The following is a 23,940-nucleotide window of genomic DNA, read 5'->3' as shown; positions in this document are numbered from 1 at the left end:
ATCCCAGCCTGTCAGCTTGACAGGCACATTACAAAGTTTCAGTAGTTGCAGCTTAGATCTCATGTTTTCAGAGTTGTTGAGTCTGCGTTTTGGATATATGGTTATGCCCTTCATTCATATCTAGCCAGTATAACTGAAGCCCTGATGCCTATTTACCATTACTTCCTATTCTCTTCATCCCCACTTGATTCTTTTTCTACTCTATCCTTCTCTCTAAACACTTATCAAGGGTGATGTAGGCATTACTCTTTTACTCCAATACATTTCCTCATCCAGTAGTCTATATTACACAGATAAGTAAGATCATCTTGTGTTTGTCTTTCTTCTGTCTTACTTCACTCAACATGATACCTTCCAGTTCCAACCACATTGCAGCAAGTTGCATGGTTTTATTATTCTTTGTAGCTGCATAGTATCTATTGTGTATATATACCACATCTTCACAATCCATTCATCTGTCATTGGACATCTAGGTGATTCCGTATTTAGCTATTGCAATTAATGATGTTCTATATATATCTTTCTGAGAGATTGCTTTTCATCTTGGGGTAGAAGCCTAAGAGTGGAATTGCTAGATCAGAGGGCAGTTCAATTCTAAGTTTACTGAGAACTCTCCATACTGTTTTCCATAGGGATTGTACCAAACAATATTCTCACCAGTGGTAGATAAATGTCCTTTTATACCACATTCCCACCAACACAGATTGTTTCTACTATTTTTGATATGTGCTATTCTCGCTTGTGTGAGTTATCACAATGGTATCACAATGGTCTTCTTGATTTGGATTTCTCTGCTGTTAAGTGATGCTAAGCAAAAATATAGAACTTTGGATGTGATGGAGCCAAAGTGTATATATCTAATTTAAGTTGACGTAGTGGTATATTTTTATATAACTTAATATTTATTGGTGCTTCCATTAACATAACTTCTCTTCAGTTTTTGGGCGCTTTAGTTGGTGCTCAGAGGCCTTGGGGGACTTTCCCCCTAATTATTAGCAGTTGCACAAGGATGTGGTACTGCTCAAGCTCTGTGCTGTTGGGAATCCCCAGTGCCACCCCAGTGGAATTCTGGATTGTCTACAAAATTATGGTTTTGGGAGGGTTGGACCTACAACTGCTGAAGATCAGGATTTACTGCTGGCTCTGCACTCAAGTATCAGTCCTGACTGTGTTCAGGGGATTATATGAGATGCTGGCGTTTGAACTCAGCTAAGCCTTATGCAAGGCAACTTCCCTGTCCACTTTCCTAACTCTCTGGCTCCTGGATTTTATTCTTACTTGTATCTTAAAGCTGAACAGATAGAATTTCCCATTTATTTAGGAGGATCATTTGGTTGTGGTAGCTTTGGATTTTATTACTAAGTATATTAACTTTCCTAATTTTAGTTCAGAAACATTACTTTTTGTCTTTGGAAAAGGTTACAGAGGTGATAATTCAAAATTATGATGCCTATGGAAATTCTTTTGATTTAGAACTTTTGCTTAATTCTGTCCACATTTGCTAGATCTTAATGCAACTCTTCTTATTTTCAGGCTAATAAAAGTTATATAACTGTAGCAACACTTTCTGCCATAAATAGAGATTCCAATGAAAATCAAATTAAAAAGGGAAAGTCTATCACTAAATTCCTTTAAGGTCCATGATTAGCTTCTGGGGATAGTGTCTGAACCAGATAATCTCTGTATTTAGTTCCCCTTTTCAGAAAGGTGAAAAACCACTTTTAAAGGTCAAGTAAGGATTAAACAGCCACAGAGCCACAGATTGAAGATTTTTGCTACTCTCTTCTTGGAAATCCATTTCCTAGGAGGTCTGTTCTAAAGGAACTAAGAGAGTAACAACGTGCGCAGCAGTTGTCTTTCATTCTTTTATTACACATGTTACATCACCAGTACATCAAGGCAACAGCAATGCCTGCCATTGTATGTCCCTGGATTTACTAAGGTTATGTTGGTCAGAGGCCAATCTGTATTTCCCTCTTTGAGCCTGCAGAGAAAATATAGAAGGTAGGGTGCTTGCTTCTGTGCTGCTACCTGGGTCTGATTCCTGGAACTCCATGTGGTCCCCCCCAAATCCTGCTGGGAGTGATCTCTCAGCACAGAGCCAGGAAGCCTGGGCACTGAGCATTGCTAGGTGTGACCCCAAAACAAAAATGTTAATTCCCTTCTCTGGATCCTCAGTTAATGACATTTTAAGGAATTCTGGAGCAGTCTGCTGCATTTCTATGTTGTACCAAATAACAGGTGTCCAGTCTCCCTTTATGTATAAATACTATTGTCTCTTGCATGAATGGATAGAACAAGGCTCCTTGCCTAAAGCAGAATATCACTGTAGAAAATTATTAAGCTATACCAAACTATATTAGATTCATTCCTGCAATTCGGTTAGTTATTGTGAAGGTCTTTATATTAAGTACAGCTCATCTCATTTTATTGGACTTCATTGTGCTTCACAGGATCTGCATAACTTTGCAAATGGAAGGTTTGTGACAAGTTGAGTAAACCAGGTAACACCAGTTTCCAGCAGTGTTTGCTCACTTCATATCTCTATCACATTTGAATAATCACATGATATTTCAAGCTTTTATTAGTAGTAGTAGTAGTAGTAGTAATATAGTGATCTGTGAACATTGTTCTCTGATGTTACTGTTATTCTTTTCTACCAGTAAAAATGTTATGACTCACTGATGATGGTTAGGTTTTAGTAATTAAATGTTTTCATTTATTTATTTTGTTTTGTTTTATGTTTTTTTTTGTCTTGTTTTGGGGCCACACCTGGTTGTGCTCAAGTCTTAGTCCTGACTGCACTCAGGGATCACTCTAGGCAGGGCTCAGGGCATCATATCTACTGTGGGGGATTAAACTCAGGTTGGCTGCTTGCAAGGCAAATGCCCTGCTTTCTCCATCCCCAACCATGAAGTGTTTTTAAATTAAGGTGCGTTTTTTTAGGCATAGTGCTATTGCACACTTAAGTAGACTCATATAATGTTTATGTTTAATGGGAAATAAATTCACGTGACTTGCTTTATTATAATATTTGCTTAATTATGGTGGTTTGGAATTGAGCCTGCAGTATCTCCAAGTGTACCTATGTATTTGAGAGGTATCTTTAATCCATTTGCAGTTTGCTGTTAGAATGCCTAAAAGAGGAATATAAGTGGGATAAAAAAGATAGCTGAAGGGGCAGAGTGATAGAACAGCAGGTAGGGGGTTTGCTCTGCATGCAGCTGACCTGGGTTCTATCCTGGCATTCCACATGATCTATTAAGCACTGCCCGAAGTAATTCCTGAGGCAAAACCAGAAGTATTCCCTGAGCATCATTGGATGTGGCCAAAAAAAAAAAAACAAACAAAAATAAAAGATATATGGGAAGAATTAAGAGGCACATAGCAAAAACCAGAATATAGTAATAACAGCAAAAAAATTCAACATTTACAATTTCTCTGTTCTTACTAACTTTGTGCCGTGTGTGTGAGGGGAAGAAGCCCATGGTAGTGCTCAGGATACTCCTAACTTGGTGATGCCAGAGAACTAACCTGGTGCTACTACATCCAACCCATGCACTCCAGCCCTTGGGCCATTTCCCTGGTCCTCGTCTCATCATTCCTCCCCATTTCTATTCTGTCCATACCCAACATGGGATTTTTTTTTCCCTTTGGGTGGTGCCAGGGGTTGAATCCAGGGCCTTATATATGCAATGCAAGTGCTCTCATCACTGAGCCACATCCCAGCCCCTCCACTTCTACTATGGTACTGTCCCTGGACTACTGTTTATCTGCTCAGCCTTATACAGTTAGCCTCAGACTAAGTCTGCTTATCTTCTCAGCCTTATGTATTCTCAATTATTTGGTTACCTTACACTAAGTCCAGCAACAAGGACTTAATGTGTACTGAAGAATAGAGACAGCAGAGAAGGCAGAAATGACTAGGAAATTAACATAGCCACATTGTTTTTCTGTCTTGATTTCTTTCTGATGACCATCAAGTTGAAACTTTTGTGGCATCAGAGAATATTACAGTCCAGGTAACCATACAGTTTCATTTTGTGCAGGAGATAGAATGATTATTTATGAAAACCCTTGAGTTCTAGTTGTAGCATTAGATCTGAAGTAGAGATAGAGAATAATGCACAAGTCTCAGAATGCCTCCTGGAGATGCTTAGAATCAAAGTCCCTTGCTTCTTTATTATTTATAATAAATTGTGTACTTGGTATCTAATAAATCCCATAACCACCCTGTCTTTTATAGCCAGTTCTTCCACAAAAGGAGTTATGAATGCCCGTGTCTTACCAACTTCTATATTTTTTATTTTGTACTAAGACCCATAGGCTATTCCTGACTTGGTGCTCAAAGGTCACTCCTCCCAATGTTGGGACTTGAAACCTGGGCTTCCATTGTAAATCATGGGCTCCTTTTTAGCCATCTTCCAAGCCCTTAGAAATTGCCTTCTGGGACTGGATTGATAGCACAGCGGGTAGGGCGTTTGCCTTGAACGCGGTCGACCCGGGTTCGATTTACAGCATCCCATATGGTCCCTTGAGCACCGACAGGAGTGATTCCTTAGTGCATGAGCCAGGAGTAACCCCTGTGCATCGCCAGGTGTGACCCAAAAAGGAAAAAAAGGAAAAAAAAGAAATTGCCTTCTTACTGTGGAAGATTTATTTGTAGGATACACAGAGCTTCTGTAAGTGTTTACTGTAGAAGAAAAGACTGGTGTTATTACATAACCTTGAAATTGTAAATTAAAAGGTGTTAACAAACCACAGCTTTTTGGAAACAAGCAAGAACCTCATCTCTTAAGAGCCAAGGCCAAGCTGCTTACGTGTTGTAGATAGAGCATCTGGATTTTTCTTTTGAAAAGCATAAATTCTATTTTACAGGCAAGATATGCCTTCCTTAGACTGTAAAACACGAGGATAAAAATCATGACTCGTGAACAGTTGTGTTTCCAGGGCTTAACACACTGTATGGCACATAGTAGATTCTTAATGCATATTTATTGAATAGATGACGTGTTGTAAGATGGTGAATAGTACAGCATTTCTCAGTTGTGTACCATATGGCCCACTATTGCCCCCCAAGATATTCCAAGGGAACCACAGATGAATATTACATAAACATAGGGCCACAATACAAGACTAGGAGCCAACTAGTACGATAGAAGGAAAGAAGGAAGAAAACAAGGTTGAAAGGGTGCCACAGTTGGAAAAAAGTTAAGAAAGTGATCTAGTCAGTCTGGAAGGAAACTTTAAAATTAGTTGGTGTTAAAGAAAGGTATATGAGGACAATAATCATTTCTTAGATTTCAGATCTTTGATTATTTTTGTTCTGTTATTTTGGTCAGTTTCTGAATGGAGAATTTGACTCAGAGAGTAAGCTGGTTTTTTAGGGACTACAGAGCTTGTTGAGGTGACTCAGTGAAAGGCCCTTAATAGACTAAGAAGAGAGACATACTGCAGCTGTTTGCTGATATTCAGAGGAGACCTCCCTATTTTTATCCCTTGGCCATATTCCAATGAACTGTCCCAGCAGATAGGGCAGAGGATAAGAATTAGAAGGGTTATCCTTTGGGTGGAAAGTTGAAATTGTCTCGATACATTAATCAAGACATATAAATCAGAAATTTCTAAGCACCAACTTTCAGATTTCTAAAGGGCGATATAACCAGATGAGGGAATGTCTGCTTTTCAATCTCTGACCAGTTTCACTCTCCAGTGCTTTTGTTACCTCTATAGTATATATTGTGAGATAAAGACTTTCTCCTTTTACCTTCATTTTACTTCTATCCTTCAGAGCAGTTTTATCTAGAAAAGAATGCTAATTGCCCATGACCTTCTCCAGGTTAGTGACAAGAGGCTACTTTTACAAAATGTGACTCTAATTCACGGGAAATATTTGTTTACACATACATCTCCGAGCAAAATGAGTCCTATTACCCCATAGTAATATCCTGTGCTTTTAGTAGATTTTCCCAGAGAGCCCAGGAGGAAGATAGAAAAAGACTCGTACAAAGTGTTTTTTTGTAATTATTTTAAAGTTAAGCATTGTCCTTCACCTAGCTCGGGGCACTGTTTTACCTTTCTGCTTTCTTTCTTTTTCTTTTTTGTTTACAGCTTTGGCTTTACAGAAAAGGCAATAAAGAAGAGCCAATGTCCAATTGGGGTCTTTGGTAATGGTTTCAAGTCAGGCTCCATGCGACTCGGAAAGGATGCTCTTGTCTTCACCAAGAATGGGGGTACTCTCTCTGTTGGACTCCTCTCTCAGACCTATCTGGAATATGTCCAGGCCCAGGCAGTTGTTGTACCAATTGTTCCATTCAGCCAACAAAACAATATCCTTTCAGAAAATGGAGAATATTGGTTAAAAATGAGCCTAATGCGGTGATTTGGGGTTTTTATCTTTGGGTGGCTGTATCTGATGGTACTCAGGAATTAGTCCAGGATCATTCAGGGGACTCTGTGGGATGCCAGAGATTGAACCTGGGAAGACTGCTTGCGAGGCAAGTATTCTACTTGCTCTACTCTCTCATCATACCGCTCATATTACGAGCTTGATAGAAACCTTTCCCTTCAGTAAGTTATGTTCAGTGATCAAATTTTCATTTTTCATAGAGTCATCTTGAAATTGAATGCCCTTTGATGAAACACATACTTTTCATCAGGAGAAAATAGGTGTTTAATAACATTTACACCTCCTCGCTACATAGGAGAGAACCCAGGAAATTTGAATAATTTCTCAAAGCTCCCCAACACCAAAATATATTTGGGGTTAAGGGAATGCTACTTTGAAGAGTTTGAAGCAGGAAAGGTTCAATAATCAAAACTATGGTTGTTAACGCTGAGTGAAATCTTTCGTTCTCCATTAAGAGTTTCTAGAAGCTTGTTCTTCTAGTAGAGAGGATGAGGGTAGCACGTACAAATGAAGATTTCCCTTATAAATGTAAATATATCTTACTGAAGGGCAACTTCTAGATTTTACAGCTTTTCTTATGTTTACTCTTTATGATTTTTTTATTTTTTATTTTTATTTTTTTAATAAAAATTTTATTTTATTGAATCACCATGTGGAAAATTACAATGCTTTCAGGCTTAAGTCTCAGTTATACAATGCTGAAATGACCATCCCTTCACCAGTGCCCATATTCCACCACCAAAAAAAAACAAACAAAGCAAAACCAGTATACCTCCCATTACCCCCCCCCCCCCCCGTAATTGATAAATTTCACTTTACTTTCTCTTTACTTTGGTTACAAATGAATTCTTTTTAAATAAGTGAATAAAGACAGGGACTCAGAAGTGCTTTTCTTATTTAGAAATTTCCGTTGTGTCATGATTTAGCCTAAATAATTTATCTCTTCTCTGCATTGTTCTCAAGGTAAAGTGCCCAGAGCTTGCCTGCTACCACTCTTGCTCTTTTGGTTTTGGGCCACACCCAGTGATGTTAGGGTTATTCCTGGCTCTACACTCAGGAGTCACTCCTTATGGTGCTTGGAGATGCCAGGGATATAACCCAGGTTGGCCATGTGCAAGGTAAATGCCCTACGTGCTGTGTTTTCTATCAGGCCCCAAACTTTTTCTATTTTTCCTTTTGTATGTACTTGCATTTGTGACATGCTCCTAGAAAAATACTGCTTATTAGCTTATCTGAGAGCAGATGAGCTCCTTTGCCTGTACCTAAGAAAGCTCTATTAGACACCAGGTTGTTTTGACCGTGTTATGGCAGCACATTTTGAACTTGTTTTTTTCAGAGTCTAAGACTCAGCTTTGATCTATTTCACAAACATGCTCCTGTCTTGGTTTCTATTGTATATTTTAAATTACGTCCTGAAGGAGTAACTGACCTTGATACTTGTCTGTACAACATTTCTCTATTCCCCTATTTTCTTATGTAGCAGTAAACATCCCATTCTTGCTTTCTCTAGTATTTTGGTAAATGTAAAGCCTAAAAGGCAGACTGTCTTAATTAATAGTATCTCTTACAATGTAATTTTTTCTTTAACTACATTTGCTTTTACAAAAAATGATTGTTACTGAGGATTCCTTGCCAAGCCTAGAAGCCATCCTGAATTACTCCATTTTCAACAGTGAAAATGAACTACTGTCCCAGTTTGATGCCATCCCAGGCAAAAAAGGAACTCGTGTTCTCATTTGGAACATCCGCAGGTATAGTATTCCAAGGGCTAAGGATTCTAGTAAGTTAAGGTATTAAGCACATTTACATAAATCTATATAGGTATGTGGAGTAGATGAATGTTAAGAATTTGCACATCAAGCCATACCTTTTATTAACTTTCTTAGAATTGCAGCTGTTTCAGATAGTGGTTCTTGTTGGTAACTTGGTGAGGTAGAAAATGCCTGTCCATACAGAGACAGTTGGCATCACCAAAGACAGTTGAACAATCAAAATAGATCGATATTACTCTTTATATCATAAAAATCTTTAAAACAGTTATTTTATATGTACTGGCATTGTTTTAATATAAGTAATTGATAGTTACTGTACCCTTTTGACACAGAATGTAAACTACAAGAAAGAAATCAAAATAGCAAAGCTCAGAGTAGCTGGATTAGAAGTATAAAACATCTCTAAGGAATGAGAATTTGAATTATAATGTGATTGGATTGAGACTGTGTATTCAGAACTAATAAAAAATCTCGGAATAATAATCTATAATTATGTCCTGTAAATTGGATATTTAACAGTGTCCACTAAAAACCTTAATATAAAATAGAGGTATGTCTGGTATGTTAAATATAACAGTGTCAGGTATATTCATTCTCCTTATTCTCCATAGGTCAAGAATTTTTCGTTATTTAGTTGGGTAAGACATGGAAAACCCATGAGAGAGATACTTTGAATTTAGAAGTAAAGAAGAATCATGTCTTAATTTAGATCTGCTTATGTCCTTATGGAAATAAAGTAAAATATTTTAAAAAGGACTGCCTTTCCTAAATTCTTTTCCGCGACTTAAGTACATTAAACTGGCTTTTCCCTTCATACATAGTTTTTCATTATGTGTACATAAATAAAGGATCTCAGGGTCATATAAGTTTGAAAAAAAGATGGCTAAAATAGTGTTTACCGGGTTGCTTTATTACAGGACTTCACCGAAGCTTAAATATGCCAGTGTGCATTGAATACTTGAGAGCACTATAGTATGCAGTATATACCAATTTCAAAAACTGCTTCTCCAGAACTCTTTTATTTGGCTGGCTAATAGTGAGAGGCAAGGTGATTAGGGAACCCCTCCCATGTACATATATTAGTGTGGAGTGAAGTAACAATGCTAAACATTACCCTGAAAAATCCAGAATATACAATTATTGTGATACTGCTGCATACAAGAGTGACTTTGACCCAGCCGTGAAGAGCTATAGTTTTCTACATGGCAAATCCGAGCTCACAGAACCTGGAATGTGAGGGAGGTAACACTTGAGGTTGAGGTGGGTCTGAGAGCTAAGATTTCTCAGTTTTATTTTATCACACACTCTTTTCTGTTTTGTATTTAATAGTATCTTGGGAGAGTAGTAATTTATAGCAAAACATTTGGAAAAAATTTTTCTGATATATTTTCTTACAACCCATAATTTCTTATAATTTTTCCAGGAACAAAAATGGGTCTTGACTTTTTTCTCGGGTAGTTGTTAGTTTAGCATAGGGTGTTGGAATGGACCAGAGCAAAGTGGCCCCAAAGGATTATGGGAGCAACAAAGGTCCTTATGAACATGATATAAATGCAGTTATTGTCAAGTGTTACTTAAGTAAATGATGTTATAGATTACAAGCTAAAATATTATTTCTATAATAACCTTATTTTCCTTCTGCAAAATAAGGAGAACGCTTGGGCATCTTATTAATCCTATATTAGTGATTAAGTTAGCAAAACTAGATGTTGACCCTTTCCTTCAGTTTTGGGGGATGAAAATGACATTGAATGGCCTACTCAGCTATTTCCAGAAAGATGGGTTCCATCTTTAAAGTCTGCTTTAAGGATAGCTAATATCTATTTGGTCATCAGATCAGAAACATTCTTGAATTTCTTTTTTCTGTGCTTGATATGACTACCTCTATAAGATAGTATATTTGTTTAGGCTGGAAATACTTTAAATCACTTGTATCACTTGTCATCCTGTTGGTCATCAATTTGCTCAAGTGGGCTCCAGTAATATCTCCATTTGCCCCTGTCTTGTGCTAGTGTAGCACTTTAACTTTAAATATATTAAATATATATATATATTTAACTTTAAATATATTAAATATATATACATATTTAACTTTAAATATATTGTGTAATTTTTTACTCAGAAATAAGGATGGAAAGTCTGAACTGGACTTTAGTACGGATCAGTATGACATTTTGGTGTCAGACTTTGACACAGAAGAAAAAGAAGGCAGCAGTGTTACCTCTGCATTGCCAGAAACAGAGTATTCATTAAGGGTGAGTAAGAGTGTTTTTCTCAGCTGTGAGAGGTAAGCTTTTCTATAAGATGAAAATATTATAGAACAAGATATCACTTTAGTTACATAAAAATTATAACCTTTTAGCCTTGTACTAGGATGTCTTTTCATTGTCTCTACTGAAACAGTTGAGCTAATGTAGTCAACAGCACTTTAGTGTGGTAGTTGACATAGTTTTAAAAGATGTAGAAACTGGAGCCAACTCTTTGCCCAGAATAGATTTCAGTTGCTTGCAATGTTTTATGGTGATGTCAGTAGCACTGGCAATATAATATAATAACTTTCCCTTCATGGTTCCACAGGCATTTTGCAGTATTCTCTATATGAAACCACGAATGAAAATTTTTCTGCGTCAAAAGAAGGTGACCACCCAGATGATTGCCAAGAGCCTGGCCAGTGTTGGATATGATGTATATAAACCTACTTTCACAGTATCCTTATAACTATGTGAGGTTCACCTCTTCGTTTCAAGATTAGATTACCAGCTTGGCACAGGAAAACAAAAATGTTTTTAAATTAAAATGTGCTTTACAGGAGTCAGAACAGGTATAACAGGTAGGGTACTTGCCTTGCACATGGCCAACCCGGGTTCAATCTCCCCAGCATCCTATATGGTGCCACAAGCACCATCCAGGGAAATGTCTTAGTGCAGAGCCAGGGAGTAATTACCCTGAGCATTTGCTGGGTGTGGCTCAAAATTCAAAGAATTGTGCTTTCAGCTATAAATCCTATTACTGTGTACTTGTTAGGAGATACTTCTTTTCTTATTTGTATGTTTTGGGGTCACATCCGCTGGTACTCAGGGGCTATTTTTTTGTTTTGTTTTTTTTTTTTGGTCACACCCAGCAATTCTCAGGGGTTATTCATGGCTCATGCACTCAGGAATTAGTTCTGGCTGTGCTCAGGGGACCATATGGGATGCTGGGAATTGAACCCGGGTCACCGCATGCAAGGCAAATGCCCTACCCGCTGTGCTATCACTCCAGCCCCGGAGGGGAATGTTACTATCTTGAGTATAGGGGCTACTCACAGCAGTGCTTGGAGAAGGACCATGTGATGCCGGGGACTGAACCCAGGCTTCCACATACAAGGCTGATGCTCTAACCTTTTGAACCATCTCTTTGGCTTAAGGAGATTATTCCTTAAATACAAATGAATGCACTAGTTTTTTTATTAGATATCACATGGGCTAAAGGTAGGACAATACAGAGGAGAAAACACTTGCCTGGCATGAAGCCAAACCAGTTTCATTCCTGCACCACATATGCTTATCCAAGCACTCTCAGCAGAGTTTCCTGAGCACTGATTTAGCTCTTGAACACTCCTGGGCGTGGGTCAAACTCCCCTTGTTCAAAAAATCACCTGGAAATTATGAGAGTAATATAGTTCTTGTTTTTTTGAGATTTTTGTTTAGCAGGTTCTCAAATTATTTCCACATAAGACACTTCCATTTGTAAAACTTCAACTGAATGTAAAGAGTTAGCAAGTTTGAGAATCTCATCTCTGCTATAAGGAAAAATCCATATTGATGGGTTTATGCTGGTTTTTATTAATATGTTATTACATTGAAATAATCAAAATGTGGACAACAACTTGTTTGTCTTGTGGATTTAGTCTGCTGTTTATAGTAACAAATGTAGACTTAATGCTGACATAATTTAGGACAGTGGGAATTAGGGTTAATTTTCTGTGGTAGTATTAATCTTCAACAAGTTTTATATGGATTTCCTGATTATATTGTAGCATCTAATAAATAATTACTTATTTTAGCTTGTATCTCCCATTACACTGGCAACACATTTCAAACATGCGAGAACATCTTGAACCATGGAAGTTAGGTTCACTCTATTGAATTTTGGAGCAAAACAAGTCTTTAAGGACTGAGAATTTATAAGCTGTTTTAAAGAATTTCTCTTTTAATTTATTGTTTTCTAAACATAATTCTTGGTCTAGGAAACATGTTTACTCTCTGTTTGCCTTATCAGAGGCTTTAATCTAACTTGTTATGTCTTTGTTTCTCTGCCCCAATATTAGAAGTAGTCATTATCTTTAAAAAAGTCATGTAGTTGTTAATCATTAGTTGGATTTGGGGGCAAAACAATTATTTAAATGCTGATAACTAAGAAGCCATTTTAAAGAATTTTTCTTGTAATTTAATTTCTTCTAAACATATTAGTTGGTCCAGGAAACATGTTTTATTTTTTGCATTATCAATAACTTCAACTTGTTATCTTTCTCTGGCCCAGTATTAGAAGTTATGTTCCCTTTGGAAAAAATCTCTGTAGTTACTTCTCCTTATCAGATAGTTTTTCTTATTTTGAGGGGGAGGGGCACTCCTGGCAGTGCTCAAGGCTTACCCCTGGCTCTGCACTCAGGAATCACTCCTGGTAGGCTCAGGCGATCATATGGGATGCTGAGGATTGAAACAAGAGTCAGCCGTGTACAAGTCAATTTCCCTACCGACTGTGCTATCACTCCAGCCACTCTCCCCTTTATGAAATTCGCATCTTGTTTACCAGAAAAAAATTAAAATGCCTTACGTATATTTATCACAACCAGTGGTAGCATTATTAGTGTTTGTAGGTCAATTTCTTCCAAAATCACTATAAACTTGTTGCTATATAGATTTTTTTACTTAAAAACTTAGTTGGGAAGAATAAATTTTAGTTTAGAGTAAAAGCAATCATTATCATTTCTCCTTATAGCAATTGTAGATTGCATATTTATTTTAAGTGATTTATTTTGATTATCATGTAATAACTAATAAGGAACAAAATCAGTTATCATGTTTATTCTTTTCTCTTTGAAAAACCAAATAATGAGCATTTAGTTATAATCACGAAAATGTATAGTACAGTAGTATTAAAATGGTGTATTTCTCTATAGAGATAACTTACCAAATGATCCATGGTAGTACTGCAGCACTGTCATCCGTCCCATTGTTCATTGATTTGCTTGATCGGGCACCAGTAACGTCTCTATTGTGAGACTTGTTGTTACTGTTTTTGGCATATCAAATATGCCACAGGGAGTTGACAGGCTCTGCCATGGGGGCAGGATACTCGGTAGCTTGCCGGGCTCTCCAAGTGGGGCGGAGGAATCAAACCTGGGTCGACTGTGTGCAAGGCAAACGCCATACCTGCTATGCTATCGCTCCAGTCCAACTTACCAAATATTACAGGAAAATGAATTAATTAAACAATATACTTTTCTTTTGATGACTGAATACTTTACCATGAAATGCCCCCAAATTGATCCAGTATTTAGAATTTTTTAAGTAAACTAGTGTTTTGTGGGGTGGTGGTGGTGTGTGCCGTATCTGGAGGTGCTAGGCTTACTTCAGGAATTGTGTTCAGAGGAACCAGCCATATGTAGTGCTGGAGATCGAATCAATAAATCAGTGACTACATGTAGGGCAAGCATCTTTCCTCCTATACATTTTTTTCTCTGGCCCCAAGTAAAATAGTTTTTATTTAGAGTATACGAGGAGAGAGACACACATACATGAAAGAGAGAACATGGGTTTCTCCAGAGGGAACAGAGCTGAGAGTACTTATCCCAAATTGAGATGTGGGTGACTTCCAAGTTGGAGAATACACCATAATGTAAAAGAAATAAATTACACATCTTAATGTTGAGCACAGGCAATTCCAGCTCCTAAGATAGAGAATATGTCTGGCCACACTATTTTAATGCCCAAAGTTGTGACTGTTTTAAAAGTCTGAAAAAAAATCCCTTTGATTGAAACTGTAGTCAAGCTATCTTTATCCTGGACCTTTATAAACCTCTTAAGATGTCAAGTAACCTACATTAATCAATTTGTGTTTTATATTGGATATATGATTGACTTTAATTTGAAACCATAAATGTGAAAGGTTCCATTAAAATAGATTCACACTACTAGCACTGCAGTAAAACACTATTCTTCTAAAGATACATAGTTGAAGTTCAAGTTCACAAATGGAAGAGCTGGGTTCAAGTAGCTGACAACGTGCAAAATTAGATTTGTAATTGACTTTCTAAAGCATGACCAACAATGACTAGAAATAGATGATAGTTATTTCACATTCGCCATCAATCATTTTAAGTGCAGAATTTTTCTACAATTCTCTGTTAATAAACTTGCCGTTTTTAATGTACATTCGGAGCTACCCTAAAGAGAATAAGTTTGATGGAGCATTTTTTGCTGTCCTGTATCCTTGAATTTCTTTCAGTTTTCCCTTTTATTTTTAAATCTGTTATGGCTTCTCATATGGTGTAGAGGTGACTCGGGCCATTCTCAGCAATACTCAGCCGCCACCCTGCTCAGTGGGAGGGCCCAAGGATACAGTATTTCTCTGGCCCTATGGTGCTTGAGAGGGCCAGAATCACCCTGCACAGCACACAGCGTGCTTAGGAAATCCTGTGCCTTCAATTCAGGAAGGCTTCATGCCAAGCTTATATTCTAGCCCCTGTAATATCTCCCAGTCCTTGTATTTCTATGTCTCTTTGATGTTCATTTTTAAGGCATTATGATTTATAATCATATTAATAATAGAGTTTCAGGCTTACAGTGTTCCAACTCCAAACCCACCATCTTGGTGTTCTGTTTTAAAGAAACCCACTCTAAAATATGTTTCTTCTAGTTATTGTTTTTAAACACAGGGATTGGAGCAATGGTACATTAGGTAGGGTGCTTATTTTACACAAGTCAACCCTGGTTCAATCCCTGGTTCTTCATATGTTCCCCGAAGTCTTGCCAGGAGTGATCGCTAAGCACAAAGCCTGGAGTAAGCCCTGAGCACTGCTGGGTGTGGCCCCCAAACTAACTCAAGAACAAAACAAAAATATACCGGTTTCTTTCTTTGGTGGGTTCCTGTCAGAGCAACTCCTATACATACATTTCATATGTATCATATGTACCTTAACTTTTCTCAAACCCTTTCCATTGAACTAGTTACCTTCCTCTATTAGAATTTGGGCTAAATGAATTCACTTAATGGGCATGAGTAAAATTAACCACTAATAGAATTTCCCTTGAGGTCACTGAGGGACAAGTTTACTGATGCTGATTTATTTATAGCTCAATTGTCAAAGACCTTTTTGTCCTTTCTTTTACTAGTTTGAGGAGCTATCCAGTATACTCCTGCCCAACAATTTAGATTTTTTGAAAGCATTCAACAGAAAGCATTTAACATTCTGTATCCTAAAAGGTTAAGTTTACATGTATAGATATACCACACATCCATCCCCAATAGTGTGAACAAGGCCCTTGATCCTTGCTCCACTTACTTTCTGTCTGCCTCCTTTACTTCCCCTCAATTCTTTTCCTTCCTGTCCTCCTTCCTGTACTCTAGGGTCAAGAGAACGTAGGTGTCCCCCCACTTTAATACTTCAGCCCCTTGTCATGATAGTCTACATACCACAGATAAGTGAGATTATCCTGTGATTGTCCTCCTCCTTCTGACTTAATTCACTTAACATTATACTCCCCAGTTCCATCCAAGTTGCAGTGACTTGTATCACTTACTGTTCTTTGCAGCTGCTTAATATTCCATTGTGTATATCACACCCTCATAATTCACTTATGTATTGTTGGACACCTAGGTTGGGTCTTTTTTTGGCTTTTTTGAAGGGTCACACCCGGCGATACTCAGGGTTACTCCTTGCTCTGCACTCAGGAATTAATCCTGGCAGTGTTCAGGGGACTATATGGGATGCCAGGGATCGAACACAGGTCAGCCGCGTGCAAGGCAAATGCCCTACCCACTGTACTAGCGCTCTGGCCCACACCAGTATTTTTAAGTATAGTAATTAGTTATTTTATCTACCCAAGATTTTGAACTTCTTCCCATAAAATATGTTTTAGAAGGAATATCCATTACTTCTTACTTCTAAAAAAGCTTTTGTTCTTAAGAAGCACTTTCGCTTTCATTGTATTTCAAGTGGATAATGGGACTTACCATATTGCTTATAACTAGGCAGATTTGTTTTGTATCATTTGCAACTTATGGGAATTGTAGCAGGGAGATGTGGCAGCAGATTGAGCAACTAGCTAAGTTTAAGGAGAATCTTGTGATTATAAGTGAATTATTATTTTGATATATTATCTCACATTACAGTTTTTCTATACACAAGTTTGTAGTTACATGTTTTAGAAACATTTGTTCATATATTTTATTTTTGCTTTTTATTTGGGGTGTGGGCCACATCCAGTGATGGCTCAGGGCTAACTTTTGGCTCTGTGCTCAGGGATTAGTCCTGGCATGGCTCAGGGGACCATATATGGTTGCAAAACAGGTTCCCTACCTGTTTTACTGTCACTTTTGTTCTTTTCATATATTTTAAATATTTGCAAATATATTTAGTTTCCATTTATGGACCATACCCCGTGGTATATTGGGCTACTCTTGGCTAGGTGCTCAAGGATGAGTCCCGGTGATCCTCAGGGGTCTGATTATACAGTGCAAGGAATTAAACCCCAGGCTCCAACATGGAAACCACACATTCCATTGCCCTCCCTACTAATTCTAAAGACATAATTTTAAGAGCTAAATAGTAGGCCGTGTGAATATACCAAATTTATTCAGTCATTTCCTTATTGTCGTTTACATTCTTCATATTATTCTTGCAATATTTTTCTTGCATTTTTTTGCAATTGATATGTTTCTCTATCATAAAATTTTATTGGTTTCCCTTTTTCTGTAGGATAAGTTATTAGAAGGAGAATTACATTGTTAGAAGTTAAGAATACTTTCAAAACTATTGCCACAAACTTTTGAAATATCCTCCAGAAAAGCTTTATCAATTTATTTTCAGAGGTGTTTGATGATTTTCACTGTGATAGAACACCAAATATGTGTTAAAGCTTCTGGTTTGTCTCCTTAATGATTTTCTCAGAATAAGCAGGTGAAAATAACTTTTGGATTTTCTTGCAAAAGTAATAACCAGTTCGGAGTAATGATGTACCATAATAATCGACTCATAAAGTCCTTTGAGAAGGTGGGCTGCCAAGTGAAGGTGAGTGGTCAGTGTTTCGTTGTCATAGGATGCTAAAATAGAATGGAAAGGAATTAAAATCTTCATGGAATATAGATTTCATTCATGGCTTTTACCCCTTATTTTATTTTATGATGGTTGGTAAATCTGATCCTAAATTCTGTCTTGTAACAGTGAGCTTTCTTGTATTGAAAATCTTTCTGCTTCTTATTCTTCAGTGAATCAATCCAGTAATTTTACTGGATGCACTTTCTAGGTTGCTGTTAAAAAGAAAAGTAGAACATCAACAATTCTGCCATGTCTATAAGTTTTTAGTGCTTAAGAGTAACTCTTTATATTGGGGGTAGGGTAGGGAGACATGAAGTGTAATGGATGTATAAAATTCAAGGACTGATGACCAGGATATGAGTCCTGACTTTTTAATTAACAAGCTGTGTAATATTACGTAGTACTGCAGCACTGCTGTCCCGTTGTTCATCGATTTTCTCGAGTGGGCACCAGTAACATCTCCATTGTGAGACTTGTTGCTATTGTTTTTGACATATTGAATACACCACAGGTAGCTTGCCAGGCTCTGCCATGTGGGCGTGATACTCTCAGTAACTTGCCGGGCTCTCCGAGAAGGATGGAGAACTCGAACCCAAGTCGACCGCATGCAAGTCAAATGCCCTGCCCTCTGTGCTATCACTCCAGCATAAATCATTTAATTTCTCTGAGGTCCAGTTTCCTTACCCATAAAATGGAGAGTTATTTACGTACTCTTCCTACTTCACAGCGTACATGACTGAGTTAATTAAGTGAGATGAATTAAGAAAAGTTAGTTTGTAAACCAAACTATATAACTGTTACTCTCATATCAACAATTTAAACCAGTAATACTCATATGTATCTCCTTCATTGTTGTTTTATAGATAACATTGTAAAAATACAATAAGTGGCTTTATATTACCCAGTAGAGTAGGGGCTGGAGATTCCCAGGGGTTAAAGTACTTGCTATACAAGCAGCTGAACCTAGTTCCAGACCTGGAACTGTTTGTTGTCCACAGAGCACCTCTAGGATGATCCCTGAGCACAGAGCCAGGTGAAAGCCCTGAGCACTATTGTGTGGCCCAAAAAGTAAAGAACAGGAAACACTTGAACAACCTAGTATGAAACCAAGCTTAGCTAGTTTCTAGCCTATATTATATTTTCTTGTTGTATGATATATATGATCTTTTGCAATTCATGTTTGTGTACCAGTCTAATTACAGCTCGACTCACTTCCTTCCACTAAAGATTTAAAAACAATTTTTTTCTTTAAATTTCCAGATCTCTTGAAACAACCTGTAACATTATAAGACTAATTCTCTGTAGTAGTTGTTTTGTGAAATACACATAAAAATATTTTATGATGTTTCATGATTGTATAGCATCTTACCTTTTTCAGTAAGTTTGGTTTCAGTTACCTAGAAAAGTATTTAGCCTTGATTTTTTTAGTAGTCATTATTAAAATTAAGTCTTATAGGTATCCTGGAAAATAAAACTGATGAAAGTGAAGGTAATAGAGGTTTTAATCCCTAGAAAATCCAGAGCTATTTGGATCATCGTGTGCAAAATCTCTGCTGTAGAATTTGCCAGAGGTTCTAGTTCAGTATAACATTTGTTATGTATTGAAGTAAGTCCTGAGTGTTTCATTAGAAATATTGACCTTTTCTTACCCATGAATGTTATGTAATCTTTCTATTATTGTTTGAAATAAAATAAATTGCCTTCAGGCATTCAACAATAATGTGAGTATTAAAATTAATATTTTTCTTTTAAGCCAACTCATGGAGAAGGTATGGGAGTAATTGGAGTCATTGAATGCAACTTTTTAAAACCTGCATACAACAAACAGGACTTTGAATATACCAGGGAATACCGGTGAGTTATTCTGAACCTGAACTATACCTGGTAGTTGAATATGATTATCTTCTCTGAAGTTTTCTAAAATAATTTTTAAAAACCAGTCAAAGCATGTATTTTACAAAATTAGATACTTTTAAAATTTAAGTTTTTATTGGAGTAACATTGTTTAAAACATTATGTAGGTTTCAGGTAGATAGCATTATAATTTAAATATATTTATACTACATTATGCTAACCAACAGAAAGTCTAGTCTAAAACCATGTAATTTTTCTCCGTTTTACTCACTTTATCTAGCTGCCTCCTTCTATTTCCCTTCTGGTTACTATCATTTTGTTATTTTGGGGGAATCTTTTCAAAAATAATTTTCTTATATTTTTATCTTCCTTAATATTAATGAGGTAACACAGTTTCTAGTAGTCTTAATATTTATGTTATAGGCCAGGGATGGAGAATATCCATCCCACAGACCATATAAGGTCTTCAAAATCACTTGGTCTGGCACTGGTACATTACCGGACAGACATGTATTCTTGTCAGCTGTTTGCAACCCTGTCAGCTGTTTGAAGCCATCTGCCTGTATTATATGGCCTGCAAATGGTGTTCTGAAATATCCAAATGGCCCTTGGCTGAAAAAAAGATTCCCCACCCATGCTTTAAGCATACAATGCTGCTATACTACACCTACCACCGTGGTGCCAATATAACTCTGCCACCATCACTAGATCCCTTCTTATCTGCCTTTCTTCCCCACCTGTTCCAGTCCCCCTGCCCCCTCTTGATAACCTCTGTTTTCTCATTAGAATCGAAAAGTTTGTTTCCATTGGCCATTGCCTATTTCCTTGCTTGCTTTACATATAAATGAGATCATCTGGCACTTGTCTTCCCCCTGAGACTTATTCCACTTAACATGACACTATCAGTTATATTAATCATATAGCAAAAAGTTAGATTTTATCTTTTCTGGACTAGGACTGTATTCCAAAGTTTATATAATCCACATATTCACTCATTTGTTGGACACTTGGATTGTTTCCAGATCCAGGCTATTGCAAACAGTGCCGTAGTGAGTGCAGATATGCATACATCTTTTTTAATTAGTGTTTCTATGTTCTTAGGATAAATACAAAGGAGTGAAATTATAGGTCATATGGTAGTTCTATTTTAAGTTTTTGAGAAATTTCCAGACATTTTCATAGATACTGAATTAAGTTTTCAGTCCCACCAAGAGTGGATGAAGGTCCTTTTTCACTATATTTCCACAAGTACTGATTGTTTAGTATACTTTTTTGAATATCCCATTCTCATTCTTGTGAACTTTTTTATTTGCATCTCCCTGCTTTTCATTTATTTTTCATTTTAACCTCCCTATTATCAATGACATTAGGCACTTTTTGTGTGTGTCTGTTGGCCATCTCTGTCTTTCTTGAAGAAATATCTGTTAAACACAAATCCCACTTTTTGAATGGGTGGGTTGTCGTTCTTGAGTTTGTTGACTGCTTGATATATCTTGGATATCATTTTTTGTAGGATGCATGATGTATGAATATGTTCTTCAATACAGTGGGGTGCCTTTTCACTGCAATGAAATAGTTAAGTTCACAGTGAAGATTTTCTTTTATGTAATTCTGTTTGTTTTGCTTTCCCCTTTGCCTGCCACTGAGGTCAAATAATTAAAGATACCTTTGGAGAGTTCTATGTTTTCCTTGTTTCATTTTATGGATTCAAGGTATTTAATTCACTTAGAGTTAACTTGTGTATGCAGTGAGGAAGTTGTTTAATTTGAATACTTTGAATATGGCCAACCATAATCCCCATCAGCATTTGTTCAAGAGCCGTCTTTCCTCTAAGCTACGTTGTTCGCTCCTTTGTCATATATGAACTGTCTCTATGTCTAAGGGCTTGCTTCTGGGCTCTCAGTTCTATTTGTCTGTGAGTCTTTTATTATAGTACCATACTTGTTTCATTACTACAACTTCATAGTATAGTTTAAAGTCAGGAAATGCAAAGCTTCTCATCATTTTTTCTTAAGATTGCCTTAGCTATCTTTACAGTTTTATGGTTTCATGAATTTAAATAGTATTTTATGTATGTCCTTTAAAATGTCATTGAAATTTTGATAGGCATTGCATTGAATATGTATAATGCTTTTTAGTTGAATACCAATTTAACAATGATAAATATTAAAATCTATGGAACATGGACTGGTTTTCCATTTCCTTGTGTTTCATAGTGACCATTTTCATAATAATAATTTTCAGTGTAAAAGTCCTTTCACCTTCTTTATTGAGTAGATTCCTAAGTAGTTACTTTTTTTGACACTGTTGTAAATGGGGTTGCTTCTTTGATTTCTTTCTCTTATACATCATTGTATACATCTTATATAAAGTATAAGATTTTGTATATTGATTCTGTAGCTTGATACTTTACTGTGTAGGTATATTGCTCTTATAATTTTGGCAGTTTTCTGGGTTTTTCTGTATAATATCATGTCTTCTAGTAGTAATTACTAGATCATTACTTCAAGTAGTAATAGTTAAGCTTCTTCATTTCCAATCTGAATCATTTAAATTTGTTCTTCAAGTCTGTAGCTAGGACTCCCAGTACTGTGTTTAATAATAGGGGTGATAGGGGACTTTCTTGCCTTGTGCTTAATCATACAAGAAAGGCTTTTGCTCTTTTTGCAACTGAGTGATATTAAAAATGTCTATAATGTTCCATCTATCCCCATTTTGTTGAGATGTGTGTTGAATCTTATCAATTGCTTTCTATGCAGTAATTATATAATTTTATAGTTACTTTTGTTGATGTAGTGTTTTGTATTTACTGATTTGCACTTACTGAACAAATGCTGCGTTGCTGGAATACATGCTACTTTTTCTCGGTATATCATTTTTAATGTATTACTGAATTTAGTTTGCTAAGATAAGAGAACCTTTGCATCTGTGTTCATCAGGGATGTTGTCTATAATTTTATGCTTCGGAGATATTTCTGTCAGCTTTTGGTATCAGGGTTATCGTGGACTTGTAAAAACAATTTAGAGTTCCTATTTCTTTAACTTTATTTTTTGGTTTGGGAGTGCACACTGAGTGGTGCTCAGTGCTCATTACTGGTTCTGCCATCAGGGGTCACTCCTGGCGGGGTTTAGAGGGCGATAAGGGATGCCAGCAATGGGACTTGCGGTTGCTCAGCCTTACATGCTGCCCTATCTGTGGGGCTGTCTCTCCATCCCCTTACTTTTTCTATTTCATAGAAGAGCTTGAGAAGGATAAGTCTTCTTTGAAGTTTTAGAATAACTTACTAGTGAACCTATCTAGTGCTGAGCTTTTGTGGGAGAATTTTAATTATTCTTTCAATTTATATAATAATAATTGGTCACTGCATCCCAAAACACAAGCAACCAGTGTTGGCATGGATGTGGAGAGAAAGGGACTAGCCTTCACTGCTGGTGGGAATGCTGACTCAGCCCTTTTGGAAAACAGTATGGACGCTTCTCAAAAAAATATAAATCGAGCTCCCATTTGACCCAGTAATCCCACCTCTGGGAATATATCCTGGAGATACAAAAAAGTATAGTATAAATGACATTTGCACTTGTATATTCATTGCTGCACTGTTTACAATAGCCAAAATCTGGAAAAAACATGAGTGCCCAAGAACAGGTGACTGGTTAAAGAAATTTGGTACATCTACACAATGGAATACTATGCAGCTGTTAGAAAAGATAAAGTCATGAAATGTATGTATAAGTGGATCGACATGGAAAGTATCATGTTAAGTGAAATGATTCAAAAGGAGAGGTATAGACATAGAAAGATTGCACTTACCTGTGGAATATAAAGTAACAGAATAGGAGACTAACACACAAGATTAGTAGAGATAAGTACCAGGAGGATTACTCAACAGCTTGGAAGTTGGTCTCATCATGTGTGGGGAAAGACAGCTCATATAGAGAAGGAAACACCAAATAAAGGGTGTCTGGAGGACCCGCTCGGGTTGGGAGATGTGTGCCGAATGTAGACTATAGATCGAACACAACGGCCACTCATTGCCTCTTTTCCAAACCACAACACCCAAAAGGAGAGAGAGAACAAAAGGGATTGCCCTGCCACAAATGCAGGGTGGGGTGGGGAAGATGGGGTGGAGGTGGTGGGAGGGATACTGGGATCATTGGTGGTGGAGAATGGGCACTGGTGAAGGGATATGTACTCGATCATTGTATGACTGACATGCAAACATGAAAGTTTGTAATCATGTAACTGTACCTCATGCTGATTCATTATTAATAATAATAATAATAATAATAATTTAAAGTAATGATAATAGTAATAATCGGTCAGTTTTGGTTTACATTTTCCTCCTGATTAAGTCTTGGGAGGTATTAGGACCTTAAAATGTATTAATTTTGTTTAGATTCTGAATTTTTTTTTGCCTTTTGGGTCACACCTGGCAATGCACAGGGGTTACTCCTGGCTCTGTACTCAGGAATCACCCCTGGCGGTGCTCAGAGGACCATATGTGATGCTGGGAATTGAACACGGGTCAGCTGCGTGCAAGGCAAATGCCCTACCCGCTGTACTATTGCTCCAGCCCCTAGATTCTGAAATATTTTTAAAGGTT

At 37.0% G+C, this 23,940-nt stretch overlaps 1 protein-coding gene across 1 annotated transcript in view; it reads left to right on the top strand.

Moving 5' to 3' along the window:
• MORC4 (MORC family CW-type zinc finger 4) overlaps positions 1–23,940 on the top strand; it is an 80,983-nt gene that overhangs the window by 10,752 nt on the left and 46,291 nt on the right. Inside the window, exons 4-9 of the mRNA XM_055121748.1 lie at positions 6,112–6,330; positions 8,014–8,160; positions 10,304–10,436; positions 10,759–10,887; positions 17,336–17,455; positions 19,236–19,336. Of these exons, the coding sequence (XP_054977723.1) occupies positions 6,112–6,330; positions 8,014–8,160; positions 10,304–10,436; positions 10,759–10,887; positions 17,336–17,455; positions 19,236–19,336 (849 nt within the window). The remainder of the gene's footprint in view (positions 1–6,111; positions 6,331–8,013; positions 8,161–10,303; positions 10,437–10,758; positions 10,888–17,335; positions 17,456–19,235; positions 19,337–23,940) is intronic.

The sequence above is a fragment of the Sorex araneus genome, chromosome X (assembly GCF_027595985.1).
Source record: "Sorex araneus isolate mSorAra2 chromosome X, mSorAra2.pri, whole genome shotgun sequence".
NCBI lineage: Eukaryota > Metazoa > Chordata > Mammalia > Eulipotyphla > Soricidae > Sorex > Sorex araneus.
This window is presented reverse-complemented; position numbering and strand designations above follow the sequence as displayed.